The 15,759-nt window shown below is 39.4% G+C and overlaps 1 protein-coding gene across 1 annotated transcript in view; it reads left to right on the top strand.

Annotated features, from left to right (window-relative positions):
• Nucleotides 1-15,759, top strand: part of hcn4 (hyperpolarization activated cyclic nucleotide-gated potassium channel 4) — a 69,308-nt gene that overhangs the window by 39,476 nt on the left and 14,073 nt on the right. Inside the window, exons 3-5 of the mRNA XM_072381213.1 lie at nucleotides 605-766; nucleotides 4,455-4,673; nucleotides 15,349-15,495. Coding sequence (XP_072237314.1) covers nucleotides 605-766; nucleotides 4,455-4,673; nucleotides 15,349-15,495 — 528 coding nt within the window. The remainder of the gene's footprint in view (nucleotides 1-604; nucleotides 767-4,454; nucleotides 4,674-15,348; nucleotides 15,496-15,759) is intronic.

Raw genomic sequence — 15,759 nt, 5'->3', positions numbered from 1 at the left:
TCTCACTCACAAGCCTTTTAATGGCACAGAGTGGATTTTAATAAGAAGCAGAGTGGTTAGTAGTACACACCGTGGTCTTCAATGGGATTAAAAGCCTTTGAATGGTTAAGGCCATTAAAGTCTACACCAGCCTAGCAGTCCTGCAGCGCCTTATGAGGATGTTTATCATAAGGATTAACAAACCCAGTGAACAAACACACCCCAGGAGCACAGCCACCTCTACTCGAACCATTATTGTATTTGGCTGAGTGGCTAATAAGAGTGATTTAGCAGCACTGGAAAGTAAAGCTCTGATCCCAGTATGCTAACCATCCCCAGTGGATGTACAACAGCAACATCTGCATCCACCAGCTCATCTCAGAGCAAAATAACACTTCTTTTTTTCTGTAGAAGTACACTGCTGTATGATTTATGTACCAGATGCATTATAGGGGAAGAACATAGACCAGTGGGTCGTTGCACTGCTTGTAGAGAAAGAAAAATCTTCCCTGAGGATGTCTGTGTATGCCTTTTGCAGTTGAGGAGATTTCAGGGATTTGATAGTCAGCATGTTGAGTCATCACTGTAACCCGTTTCTTGCTTTCTTTCCTCTCCCACCCTTCAGATCTTCCACATGACCTATGACCTAGCCAGCGCCATGGTGCGGATAGTCAATCTGATCGGCATGATGCTGTTGCTGTGTCACTGGGATGGCTGCCTGCAGTTCCTGGTGCCCATGCTGCAGGACTTCCCTGCCGACTGTTGGGTGTCCAAAAATAAGATGGTGGTAAGTACTTTTCCTGCACAGAGTTGTGCTCGAATCAGATTATGCTCTGTCTTATCTCATCCGTCAGCATCAGTAATTACTGTACTAAACCCCTTAAGCTTCCTGGGAAAGATTGCATTGCTTATCTGTCATTTTTAAACCCTAAATCAAATATATTTATCTACTGCATTTGTCCACATTAATTCAATTTGGTGATGATTGTATTTATTAGGAGCTCCCGACAGCTGCCCTTTTTTGTAAGAAAGTAGTGCTTGGAGCATTGATTTTCAGAGGAGGACAGACAGCCCTTGTCTGTTATTGGTTGAATATTATATAACAATTGTCAGTGAGCTCTCATGCTGAGCTTTAATTTTGTTGCATTGTTAAAACAGCTGCTGGAGCAGAGCCCTTGTTAAAACCTAATTTATTACAGATTACAACTTGCATTAGTTTACGGAAGTGGACTGAGTCACCAACAACTGATGGCCTCATGTGAGTGCTACATGCTCTCGAACTGTTTTTGCTCCAAAGGTTTTTGTTAGCGTTCTGTGGTGGAAATTGATCAAGCACCAGTGATCACTCATCTCCTCAGTATAACATTCCAATAAATCAGCGTATATTTAACTCAAACAATAAAGCTGAGAAGAGTGGTTCCCCAACAGATGATTTGTCAATATAAATGTCAATATGTGTCTTGAGAGAAATTAATAGGGTTTGTGTAATGAAATAAAAGCTTGTCAAAGTGTTCAGGTTGCTTGGTGACATTTCGACAGAACTCATGTTTCTCTCTACTTAACTTGTTGCTCTCAGCTGTTTGTTATATTGTCCAGATAATGATTAGAGCTGTTATTTATTTACAATTATTTCATTTTCAGAAGTAAACACATGAATGTTTTCACTTTAATGTACTGCTTATCTATATATTCAAACTGCTTGTTTGAGCATTCATGTAAGTTCAGGGAGAATAATAATGGAAGTTTAGATCCAGAGTAAACATATAATTAGACCAAAAAAAAAAATCACAGTCAAGTAAGCTGATTTTCAGATATATACGTGGAGCAGAATCTTGTAAGTTAAACGCTCTGTTGCAGAACAGATGTCACATGGTTAGTTACATCTTTCAAGGTATGATGTTCTTGGTTCATCATGCCTCACTGCCTTGCTGACAGGCTCACTTGTATCGCTGAAACTGCCTCTTTTATTTTTAAGCGTAACAAAAGGGAGATGTTGCAAACCCCCATCCCATGAGATGCTTCTCTCTTTCGCTAATTTTAGCGTTATTCCTACACCTTTGTGTAGACACACAAACTCAGGTGAGGGGTACTCCTCTGGGACAGTGTCAGTGCTTCAGATCCAAGTAGGAACCACTAGACAGTGTCTTCATCAAACTTTTAATTTAACCAAAGGAAATATGAAGATATATACTCTGACCTAACTGAAAATGTTGTCATTTTTGTGTTTAGGTTTCTTCTCCATTTACCACCATGAAACATGCATTTCTAGCCACAGTTTGAGTACCTACATCACCTTGTAAGAAGATTATCTATAGGTCACGTAGAACTGAGTTGTCAACAATTTAAAAGGAAAATGGTCAGTGATTAAGGCACAATATCATACAAGAACAGTATAAACCTTTTCAGGATGTTTATTAAAATGTACAATGTTTGAATAATATTTTAAAATAAATAAATCTAGCAATTGAAGCATAATAATTGTTAGATTGCAAGATTGTTAGGCCTATAACAAACTTTATTGTCTCTTCACTAAGATTAATTCATCAAATCAAGATATGTCTAACAAAGACACACTAGGTTTTCAATCTGTATTAGTGATGCTATCAAACAAAAAAATAAGAGCTTTTCTGTAAATCAGTTATGAGCTACAGTGTTCAGAGTCACCATTAATTTGTATTCCTTTGTGTGATATTTTATGAAAAGTTATTGGATTACATTAGTGTATTTTTATGTTTCAGAAGGGAAAAATTCTATATGATTATCCTAAGAGCTTGAATAAGACTTCTCGGATCCAAGAAGTCTTAATCAAGCTCTTAGGATTACCATGACCTGGATGATTGAGAATCTACATCAACATATTGCTTCAATATGATTACTTTTCATGCTTGCCCCTTGTACTATTCTGGAAAACATACATAACCTTACATTGATTGAAAAATATCTAAAATAATACTGTGTGATGCATACTGTAAAGCCACAACAAAGTTAGGCAGCTTTATCCTGCAGAAATATTTCTTATAATATATTTTCCTCAAATTTAATTTCAGCAGTGCTAAAGAAATGTTAGCCATAAACTAATTTGTTTTGTATCAAACACATTCCTTTTAACAAATTGAACTATTTTGATACCTCTAACTCCAAGAGCATGGCTTCACTTGCCAAGTGCCTTTTAACAAGTTGTTTTCTTGCAGTTCTAATTAGATGATGCTGTGTTTCTTCTTGTCATATTGCTTCAGTGCAGTGCATGTTTCCGCAATTTCCACTGGCCATTTCCTCAGAAGGCAGCAACCAACAAGCCTTTGTGTTGTGGGCTGTAAAGAGGCCCTGAGATATGATGAAATATAATGTAGTCACTTAAAAATTTCCATGTGAGGGATGTAGCCTCTCATTAACATCAGAAAGGGGAGTTTGTTTTGTTTCACACAGTAAACACTGACTAATTAATTGCATTATGTAGAAGAATAGTTCTCACTGTGACAGAATAACAAATATATCAGTCTGAATTTATTCAGGCCTCCGGGGCAGGCACCTCTCTGTTGTAAAGCTCCTCATATTTTGCTCTCATTACCTGGTTGACAAAGAGGTTGTTAGTATTGACAGACTCACTAACACTCGAATTTAATAGAATTAAAATGATTAAAGGTAGTTTTTTCTCACCTTTTTGTTTTTAGCAGTAACTGTCAGGCTTTCTCGTTTGGTCACTGTCCCTTACCTTCTCAAGAATGCACAAATCCAATTTCTGCCTGTTTCAGCTTTTGGTGAATGGCCCACACTTAAAAAGTAAATTTTTACCTCGTCGCCTTCAAAGCACTTCACATGTGTTTCTCACATTTTGTAATATATTGGGGTTAATGTGGGGCTCAGTATCTTGCTCAAGGACACACTGACACATGGGCGCACTGGGGATTGCCCAGCTGACCTTCTGGTTTGAAGATGACCACTCTGCCAGCTGAGCCATGACTGCTCAAGCTTTTCTGTGGCGGAAATGAGTTTGAAAGCAATCTGGGCATGTCACCCTCAGGAGAGAGTTGATATTGATTTGCCATGAACCACCACCAGGATCTAAAGGAAAAGGGGCAATTTATCTACAAATGAGAAAACTCACAGAGAAATCCCACTTTCCTAAATAGCTGACCTACTTTCTCTCATGCAAGCCTCCAGTGTCTCACGCTCTCTCTGCCCATTCTTAAGGGCTCTGTTTTAGGCTGCTGCCCAAATGTCTGCTTGCTCCAAATGTTTGCATATTGAAAAGTATGTTTTACCCTGCCAGCTTATCTGCCCTTAACTAAGACCATCTGAAATGTGTATCTGTCATTAGTTTTGTCCAAGGTAATTGGATGTGTATGTGTGTGTGTGAGCTGTCAGACTGCTCCTTGACCTTTAAGGGGCAATCAACACCCTTATTTGAGAAAGCGCAAGCCAGAGTGTTCCATTGTGCTTACCCTAACTGCCCATGTCCTTTCTGTTTCATCCAGAATGACACATGGGGACAGCAGTACTCCTACGCACTTTTCAAAGCTATGAGCCACATGTTATGTATTGGATATGGCATGTACCCCCCTGTGGGTATGACTGACGTGTGGCTGACCATCCTCAGCATGATTGTGGGCGCTACCTGCTACGCCATGTTTGTGGGCCACGCCACTGCGCTAATCCAATCTTTGGACTCATCTCGACGGCAGTACCAGGAGAAGGTGAGTCAAGAGTACTGACTTTACTGATGGCTGTGTTGTCTTACTTTATTTTGAAGAGGACACAGTGGGAAGTGAGGAAGACTGCAAGAAAAATGCAATCCCCTGGATAAAGCTTGGTTTTGCTTGGTCACTTCAAAATTCAATTTCATTGATCTTTGCACAGGCAATGAACTCAAACAGACATCAAGTTAGGACAGGTCCTTAATACCTCTTCTAAAAAGAGAAAATAAGCGCCATCAAAGTCTTCAAAATTCCCAATCTATCAGCCATGCCTTTGAGAAAATTGAGACAACTACAATCCTAGTCCCACATGGAGATAAAGATATCCTTGGAAAATGCAAAGTTGCAGTGATTCTAAATATATAGCTTATTATATTTAACTGAGTTATGAGTCAGAACGAGATTATGAATTGTACACCCCAGTTTTTCTCTCAAATGCAAAAGAAGTGTATGAAAAACTAAGTTCAGCATTATTGATTTCATATGACAGAGGAGACCAAAATGGAGATGTTTGGCCGCAATGCACTGCACCATCTTAGAAGAAAAACCAAACACAGCATATGAGCACAAACAACCCAAACAACAATGAAATACACCAGTGGAGGGGTGGTGATTTAGGCTTGTTTTGGAGCCACAGGGCCTTGGCACCTTGCAGCCACTGAGTTGACCGTGAACTGTATATCAAATTATTCCAAAGTCAATCTAAAACAGAAAATGTTTCAATGGACCAGTCCAGCTCAGACCTTTACCAGGTTTAATTGCATAAAAAAAATGCCCTCAAACCTCAGAGAACTTACACAACATTGTAAAGAGGAGTGGACTTGTAGAGACCAGAACTCCAACCTTACCAGTGTGGGGAAAGGAAAGTCCTGATGGCTAACTGTGAGGGCTTAGTTGTAGTTTATGCTTCAACGTGATGTCGACGACGTCGGTACCTAGTTTAGTCAACTTGGCCTCGACGCGGGCCGTAAGGGCTGTGATTGCTCGGAACATAATTTCCGGCAGTTGCCTTTTCCGGTCTTTCTTCTATTTTTTTTCTTTCTACACCGTCATTTTAAAAGTTGTTTTTGATCAGTAAACAATGGACCAAGTCGAAGAGCGATTATATGATGAGAATATTGATGAGCTCCAACTGCAAATACAGCTCGGTTGTAATTGTTTACTGCCGTTAACTGTGACCGGAAGACAAAGCAAGGATATGGCTATAACCCCTACAACCACACAAACACACAGAAACACACCCCTAGTGGCATGGCGGTGAATTGCAGAGCAACATATTCCCTTGACGCAGAACTTCAAATGCTCAATGGAAGACGTCACGTCGATGCTGGCAACGTTCCGGACAACTATAAATCTAGCTTTAGACATGTCCCACACTGCCTTGACCTCTGTGGGCCCAGCATGGGTGATAATGAGCTGAGCTGCTAGGCTTCCACAGTGCTCGCCGTCTGTACTGAAGTGGAGACAAGCGAGGATGACCTCCGGAGAATGGAGGCAGAGGCTCGAGACATCACACCTAAATGAAGGAGAGAAAGTTGGAGTGAAAAAGAGCCGGACAGGCAGGGGAACAGATTAGCTGATGTAATGGGTATGTGGTGGTTCAATAGGAGAGAAAGTTGACCTGATAAAATTATAACCTCACAAATGTTAAGAATGAGCAAAAACAAAAAAGGATGATGATTCTCCCCGTGTATGCAAGGGTTTTCTCCGGGTACTCCGGCTTCCTCCCACCATCCAAAAACATGCATGTCAGGTTAATTGGTGACTCTAACATTGTCCTTAGGAGTGAGTGTGAGCGTGCATGGTTGTATGTCTCGTTTGTCTCTGTGTGATTCTGTGATGGACTGGCGACCTGTCCAGGGTGTACCCCGTCTCTCGCCCAATGACTGCTGGGATAGGCTCCAGCCCCCCCGCCACCTGACCGACGGATTAAGTGGGTATAGAAAATGGATGGAGCCCTAATGATATAGGACATAAATACTGTAAGTTTTTTAACTAATCCCCCTGATCTTAATAGTTATTAAATGAGAGAGGAGCACATCTGTCTGCTACTCTGTTTAAAGATGCCTTGCTGCCAAGCTATCTGAACAGCTGGCCTGTCTCAGCACCAGTCAGCATGTGCTACTGAAACCATTGGCTGCCATTTCTAGGATTACTCCCTAAGGCGTCTTTAAGAATCTCCCTGCCAGCTGAAAGGTGCCCCTATGCTCCATTCTTTCCCACAGTGTCTCTCTGCAGAAAGGTTATTACTACAGATTGCAATTAATTTTAAAGAGTGTGGATTCTCTCATTTATCCTTCCACAAGGTTCTACGATAAAACACACTCGGTCACAGTTAGACGTCTTATCTAATGTACTGTACCCTACACCCTCCCTTTTTCTGCTCAAAGTCAGTTCCGTCTCAAACACAAATGTGTTGTTTCATTGGCAATTTCATAGTTTATGTGACAATGGCACCTGGTTCCAGGAGTTTTTCCCCTTTCTTTTTCCCATATTAGACTAATGCCAGTAATCCACATGATCAAGAAATCAACGATCCCCGGAGTTCTTCGAAAACTGGTGGCTGTTTTAAATGGGCATTGGTCTGCCATGACAGAGACATCTGCTACTGTGTGCAGCGACTCAGGCAGCAGATAAATCTGCCAAATGAGTCCCCACTACCAAGTCCAATAGCCAGCCTACCACCACATACCAGGTTGTCATATTCACCTGTTTGTTAGATTGACTCAGTCCACATTGATTCATTATCATGAACAAAAATCAAGCTGTGACTGGATATGGTGTGTATCTTGCACCTGGTCATTTAATTATTTGACCTTTGGCAAACCATGCACGATGCAGCCATATTAAGATGCCAGAAAAATAAGATCGGTATTTTCTCCAGCAGAATTAAATTACAGACATTCTGTACTTTATATGTTAATAAACATCATTGAGGGAGCAAACAAATTACGGTTCTGTATCTGTCATTATGAAAAACCCAATTTAAGTGACTGTAATTTGCACTCTTTTTTTTCTATTCAATAGCTGACCTAAATTTCTCTTTGCATCTATATCCGAGCCTGTTACAGTTTGGACGGTAGAAGTCTTTATATTTTCATCGAAGATGTTTGATGTAACATTCTAAACAACTTTGTAATTTTTTACTCTAATCGTGTCTTTTTAAGAACTCATGTTCAAATATGTTGTTGCCTGTTGACTCAGCATGTTCATTGTGGAGATTGCAGATTACAAAGAGAATTAGACATTTTTAAACCACTCTTTTTGCCAGTTTTCCTCTGTTGGTTGTTTGTGAGCTGAAGGGGATCTCTGTGGGTTGCAGTTTCAAGTTTTTGTTCAGGAGCCAAATATTCCCATGCTGATACTTCAAAGATGGTAGCAAGACTTCAAAACTGCATCATCTGCATTAACCAACAGTTTGTGAAGTAGCATGAAATGTGACTTTCTGATCACCATTATAGACTTCAAGCTATAAAATGCTGTTTTGAAAGTTCTTGTTTTTATAAAGTGGTTACAGCATGAAGCTGGATACATGCCGTAGCATGCAGATGTATTGGACTGTCTGTATTACAGTTATGCTGTGCACAATATTGGACCTAAGCCCTTCAGATGATAACACAAAGTAACACTTACAATACTCTCACAGTGGGATATAGGGTAGATAATGACCAATGTTTAGCTCGGGAAAGAAGTGAGATAGTGAATCACTGCTGAGCCAAGCAGCACCATTGCCAAATTTATCTGCTTCCTGCTGGTTTTGATGTGACACGGGCCCTGCATTCGTCCACTGTAAATGAGGTGTAAAAAATAGAGTGCATAGCTCTCATGGCTATATGGCCAAGATGAGAGACCATCTGTCCAGTTGGCATGCTGAGGTGATACCCAGGTAACTTTTTTTATTTTTAGCTGGGAATCAAATCATTGAAACCCCTCTGAGGGACTTTCATGAGGAAAACCACCCTGTGATGGATTCTCAGAAGTGTAGAGATTGGGATGAGGAAAGGAAAAGTAACAAAGGTTATTTTTTAGAGGCAGTTGAAAGTATCACCCGAAAGCCCAGGTATAATCTTTTGAATAAAATAAAATTCTATTACAATGTGACACAGTGTGATAAATGCCTGAGCTGTCAGAAGCAAGCAAGCAGACTTAAATTAGCTCTTTGGAATCAGGCGGCATGTTCACTGTTAAACAAAGTAGAGAGCCAAGCAATCACATATTAGAGGGAGGAGGTTGAAGCGTGGCCCCCACTGAGATGAAAAATAGCTTTATTAGATCCACTTTCATTCAGCTAAACACATATTACTGTCACCAGTACTTTGTGGTGTGTAAACAGACCTTGTTGATAAGGATTTATAAAAGCATGCACATTTTCTACCTGTTTGCAGCTCAGTTCGTTCCTCACGTGTGTGAAGCCACAGATTAAACTGAGCTGGAGTCTAAGCTAAAAGAGCCTGCTTTCACCCATAACTTGTCACATAATGCTTTGTGAGGGCTGTATTTAAAATCAAACCTAATTTTTTCCTCTAACACTTACCACATAATTCTGTGTCCTAAATCTAACCAAATTTGGAAAGAGAGAGATTATACTGCTGCCACAGATCCATGTTTGGCATGTGTTCACAAATGCAAAATTGACTGAATGCTAATTTCAGCATCATATAATCTGAGTCAGCTGTTACCACACTGATATGGCAGTGAGTGACTTACTTTATTTAAACTTTTTTTCTTCTAAATTTGATCTAAGCAACTGTCAATATATAAGTAGAAGGTCACTCGTGTAAAATGCAACTGAAGCACTGACAACAGTATTTTATTCATACGGCAGTTCTGCTGGTGCACACTTAACAACAGTGTGTGTCGTAGTGACTTAAACATCTGGCAAATTCCCCAAATAACTCTTTCATCTTGTCTCGGGCATGTTGAGAACCATTATCACACAATGAGCATTACATCTCTCCAGAATGGGGGCACAAGATGTCAGCACACGTGACTGTGCATACAGGGTATTCTTGCCACTCCAGCTCTCTGTAATCTGCTACTTATCTGTCACTGTGGCTCTACAGCAGTAATTTATACAGTGCTCAGAGGTGGAGATGGGGACACCAAAACAAAAGAGATAATCCCATTCATTTCCAGGTGACTCGTTGTCTCACTCACTGCACACAATCTTTTTGATTTTCTAATGTTTCTGACCATTTAAAAAATACTAGTCAGCATATGATAACAAAGTGATGCTCTGTTTGTTGTTGGCAGTTGGTAATGCAATCAAGGATGCCCATGAGATAGCATGTTGTGGCATGTTATTCCCGAATGAGTACACAGCAATGGGATGCTGCAGGCCCACCCCTTTAAGTCTTTAATTAACACTTGGCAATTAAGCATAGCTCTTTAGAGAATAATAAGAGGCCCAAAGCTGATTTTTGGGGGGTGAAGAGACTCTAGAGACCATTTGTCCCCTTTCTTCACTCCTATAGTCAAGCCTTTAGAAACACAATAAACAGTCATCAGTGAGAGAAAATGTTTTGGTTCTTACTGTCCCTTAGAGTTGTCCAAGGGAGGGAATGAAGATTGATGCGGTTAGAGAGGTAGTTAAAGCATGCTGTTTAACCGTGTTCCTTATTTAGGCTTGTGTGACATATACCTGGTCATCTCTGTTTTAGGTAATCTGAAGGCTTTAAGTATCCCTCACATGAAAATGTAGATTTCACACATGAGTGTGACTTGGTGGTACCCTGTGGAGGTTTTTCCATATGGTCAGCCCAAGGACTCAGCTGTCAACAACTTAAGGCTGATTCTGCTGTACAGCAATAGCAGTTACTTTGCTGAGACCTGACTGAAGGAATTAATCTAAACCCTGTTACAATACATTTTCTTCTCTGTCTGTCACACACCTTTTGCTGCTGAGTTAAGGACTGTTGACACACCTCAGAAGTCCTCTATAGAACACTATTTGAGTGTATATAAAAAATCAGAAGTAATAAAGTCCAATGGAATGCCACAGAAAATGGAGCCACTGTTTAGTGATTCCAATGTTTACAAAGAGTCTGCTATGTTGCCCTAATATTATGTTTGTGGAGAGTAGAGAAAATATCTTTGCTTAAGTTGGCTAACCCCTAGTTTCGACCAGCTATGATGGTGTAGTTTTGTTCCATCAATCTCGTGCATTAGTTTGATACTGAGAGCATTTCTGAAGTAGGGCATAACGTCTGCCTGTCTGCTTTAAGTTGGGAAATATCCAGTGGATTCTTTACGGTTTTACTATGTCTGACTCATCAATCTGTGCTAGTTGACGTGGTCAAAAACAGGCCAGCTGCATGTTTTTAGAAAAGCGGAGGGCTGATCTGCTTCTGGGTGGCTTGCGGGCGACAGAAATGCTAGAATAGGTCATAACCATGTCTGGTGGAAAGAAAGCGTAAGATGAACCACATTGATTAACTACAACTTTGTTACCTAAATCTAGGTTACTTCTGACTTGGCATTTATCACATGTAGAGCAGAGACATGGAAGAGGATGTGGTAATTCCTATACAATGACACACTGCAGCCTTCGTGTTAAGAATGAGTCGGTCTTGTTGCCTACAGGTCAGAGCTGGTCAGTTATTCTGTAAAAAATGGTCAAATTATTTATTGAGGGCATATCAATGTTTCACCAAAATCCCACAAATACTTTTTTTTCTTATTTTTTTAGACACTTGATAACTTAGACAAAAAAGTATTATTCTGATTCTGATTGACTTACTAGTTCTATAATCCACAACTGTTAGTAGATTATAGTTCCATCTCAAAGCTGCATGTATCTTTTCCTTTCGTAGTGTCTAAGACCTGTATTGTACTCACTTCAGGTACATCTGCTTGGAAGATGTGTTTCATACATGCACCGTGGGTTGATGTCTTCAGAAAGAGAAGTTCCACGCAAGCATACTAAGAATAATGACCATGATGAGTCATAACATATTTACTGGTGCACTGAAAACGCAAATGGTTTAATAAAAATCAAAGGTATTTTAAATGTACTTTTCTTTTTTATAAATAATGACTAGGAATTATATTTCCTAACCATTCTTTTACTCTGTTAATCCAAAACACAGACTCATTCCATTTTCTTTTTTAACAGAAGTGTTGCTTAAACCGAAAAGGTACTCGTGGCTTCAGCACCTTCAAATTGAATTAACATCTAAATTTAACCTAAAAGAGACAAAGCTGCTCCTGACAATCCTGTACATTTGAAGTGCTATAGGAATATCAAAGTTTTCTAAGCCCCGGCCAGCAATAAGCTTTCTCTGAGACAATCCAGAACTGCTGAAGCATTCTCTGCAAAGTGACAACAGGTTTCTACTTTTCATGTTTACATTTTTAAGGTAAACCATTTGAATATTCAGTTTGCCTTGTTGTATGGCCCATATCTTTTGACCATGCATCAGAAGTGAATAGGAAAGAGAACAGTGGAGAAAAATAAATGTTTAGAAAGTATAATTAAGTGGCTGACATCTCTCTCGGGAAATGAATTATTAATGATTTTTTTGGTAAAAATTTGCATCTGTTTGAAAGGAAAGGGAATTGGAAAAATGGTATGTATTATAAAGGAGTTATAGGATAGAGAACAAAAAGACAAGTATGAATGGGAGCAAATTTATAAATGGCCATGTGAAGAAATAGTAAATTAAAGATAGAAAAGGATTTGTATAAAAAAAGAACGAAGATGCAATTCTGTCAGCTCAGGGCAAAGCATGCTACCACTGTAGAAGATGGTATTTACTGTTTATAAAGAGATGTGGTTATAGCTTGGGAGTTTATCAAACAGTGCAAGCATCATTAGCAGGGATGCTCTGCACTAAGATACAAGTTTTTTCAGCAGTATTTGCAAACTATCCAAAGCCCTCATTAAAAATATGTACAGGTATTAGATAATGTTTTCTTTATTTTATTTTCTATCTGCACTAAACCATTTTTTTCCAAATATTCAAAATTCAAATATCTTCAATGTCAGTATCAAAATTCAACATAGCTGACAAAACCACTAAAGCTCAACAACAGGCTTTTTGATTAAAGAAGTAGTTTGACATAAAGAAATAGTCTGTTAGCTTTCTTATTAAGATCATTTCTTATTAGTGATTTCTAGTAAGATTTGATTTATAACATGGATGCTACTTTTGTCCAGTCAGGTTAGCTTTCCACAGAGACCAGAATAAGGAGAACACATCTTTGCTGGCTCAGTTAAATAATTACATATTCCAACCAGCAGCACCATAAATTAATTTCATGTTCCATTTTAGCACCTTTTCATCACTTTTCATGTTAATTTCACGTTCTCTTAATTAGCACATTCTACTTGTGCCTGTGTCAAAATGACTGTTACATGTGACTGTGGGAAAATGTAGGTAGATGTGCAGATGAGTGGCTTCTGTTACCCCTGAACTAAATTAACTGGCAAAAAAACGTTCAAACATCCTTTCATTCTCATATTTTACTTAATGTCAAATTAAAGAAGAAAGAAAGAATTATTTTTCATTGGTTACCCTTTAGAGCCTCTCTGCAGCTTGAAAGTAGTGAGGAAATCTGATGATAAAATGATTACTGACTTAATGCTGACTGTGATTTGATTTGGCCAAGTAGAGCAGGGGAGCAGGGATCTTCCTGGTGGCAGCATGATGGTGGCTGTGCAGCAATAAGATCATTTCCTGTCACAGGGAGTTTTATCAGCTCATCACAGCCCTACCCCCTATGGATGGACTCCTTACATGCCCATCAGCTCTTCATCTTAGACACAGCAGTGGTTAGTGTATGTGAAATGATTTGGAGTGCAAGGCTTAGCTTTTTGTATAGTCCTCATCAACGTGGCAATAGGATAGTATCTTGCATTTGTTCACTTGAGTGATATCTTTTCATGCTTGGATAATCAAACCATAATTTGCTGCAAAGCTGTGGATAAATTGATGCATTTACATTTTATGAATGTCAAAAAAGGGAGATATTCTGGAGGAGATGATAATCCAAGGCTTTAAAACACAGCACCATGCTGTGGCATGTCTAGTGCAGGAGGCATAAAGACATGAAATGACTTTCAAAATGCTGGTGACACCTGTCATATTTACCCTGGTGTCACTTGCAAACAAGTCATCTTCACTTGTCATGTCTACATTTGTTTTGTAAAGCATTTCAACTCATGGCGTTGGGGGGGTTGTAAAAGGTTGTCCTCTTTGGGGGATTATATTTCATCATCAGATGAGAAAATGCTCCATGTTATGTTGAGGGGATTGTGAGGATAAAACCCCAAATACATACCCCATGACAGAATTCATTCATCTTCCCCCCCCAGAATCATATCATATAGATATAAGATGTGATCGGATATCTTGAATCTTCTTTTCACATCTTGTTCCTGTTTATGTAAATGTTTAATTGTCCAGGTCACTTTACACAACAATGACAGATAGAATTGTTTATAGCACCAACCAGCTGACCAGAAGCTTGCTCGAGATTTTGTTCGGCTGACTCCCAGTTGACCCAGCACTCCTGGAGCTAGTGGTCAGAGAGCTTCCGGTTGGCTTGCAGCCCAGCAGAGGTCAGCTGCTGGCAAGGGGAGATATGGGTAGAGCCATGTTAGCATAGTTATATATCCCCATTCAATATGAGTTCTTAGAGGATTTAAAACAGAATTGGAATTTAAGTGTATAATATTTGCTATTAATTTATTAAAAATACATTGTAACAAGTCTGCCTAAAATGTGTGCAGAGTGACTCTGCATTGTTTTTTCTGTCCGTTAGGGACTCAAAAGACTCTGGACGAACACAGACCCACTACATTTCAACTAAATTTGGCAGCCAGGGGAAGAGAGATCATGCGAGTGTTGCATAAAGGGAAAGAAACAATGGCAAAAGGGACATTACAAGTTCAGGAATGTGTTATTAGGTCTGTACATGGGTAGAGGATATCCTGCAACCTAAGACTGATTCTATAAGTTTAACATGATTTTTTTTGTCCAAGTTTCAGAAAGCTTGAAACATTCACTGCTTTTAGCTGTCATTTATTTTGTGTTACGTCTCAATAAGGGCAGCCTTTTGATGATTTTTCCTCCAAGACCAGTGGTGGCTAGGGTAGTAGCATTACCAAGACAGAGGGAAACATCTAAGGTCAGCCGCACCATTCAGTGATAAGACTGTTGGCAGTGTAGAAATTGTATCAAAGAGCACCTCTAGCATGGCCCCATGAATGGTTAATGTCTTTTTTCCTTTTTTTTCTTTTTTCTCCTTTTTTTTAAAAAGAAGGATTTCACCTGTTATTATTCCCAAGATGCTCTTATTGTGCTTTGATCTAGCTGCTTTGCTGCTTTTAATACTGCAGAATCAATGAAAAACCACCTGACACACATTTGAATAGTTTTACTTCACAAAATAACGAAATGTCTGAATGACACAGGCCCACACAGTCTCCACTGTAAACAGAAACACTGTGGTGAGTTTTGATGCTCGTGTTGCTTTGTGGTTGTAACCTTACATGAGTGTTTTTTTTTCGTAATTTGTAGTAAATAGCCTATGATCAAAAGTGAGAAAAGTACTTTTTTGTTGGGACTTGCAAGAGCTCCAGTTCTTGTGTGAGCCTGTTTTTCCTTTTTCTGTCCTACATCACCATGGCATTTGAGTAATCAGATTGGTGTGTGTCTCTGTGTCCCTGCAGTACAAACAGGTTGAGCAGTACATGTCCTTCCACAAGCTGCCTGCAGATATGAGGCAGCGAATCCATGACTACTATGAGCACCGTTATCAGGGCAAGATGTTTGACGAGGAAAGCATCCTGGGAGAGCTGAATGAGCCCCTCCGAGAGGTAAGACAAATGTTTCTGTCGTGTTTTTGAATTGCTGTATTTACAATGTGTTACTGTCAGAAGCGTGTGTGATGTTCTCCTAAGTACTGTTCAATAAAAGTATTTTCAATTTTTTTTAGGCCAAATCCAAACAATAGTAAACAGAGAGTAGCTCCTAACAGAAAAAAATAATGAATAATTCAAATGTGTGCACAGCTGAAATTTTTCCTGCACTAATATTCCAATTGTAAGAAAGTGAGACAAGCCAACGCATTTTGCAAACCT

This window comes from Leuresthes tenuis, unplaced genomic scaffold (genome assembly GCF_036924035.1).
Source record: "Leuresthes tenuis unplaced genomic scaffold, fLeuTen1.0.hap1 SCAF_2, whole genome shotgun sequence".
NCBI classification, from domain to species: domain Eukaryota; kingdom Metazoa; phylum Chordata; class Actinopteri; order Atheriniformes; family Atherinopsidae; genus Leuresthes; species Leuresthes tenuis.
Note: the sequence above shows the minus strand (reverse complement) of the source record. Positions and strands in the feature narration are given on the sequence as shown.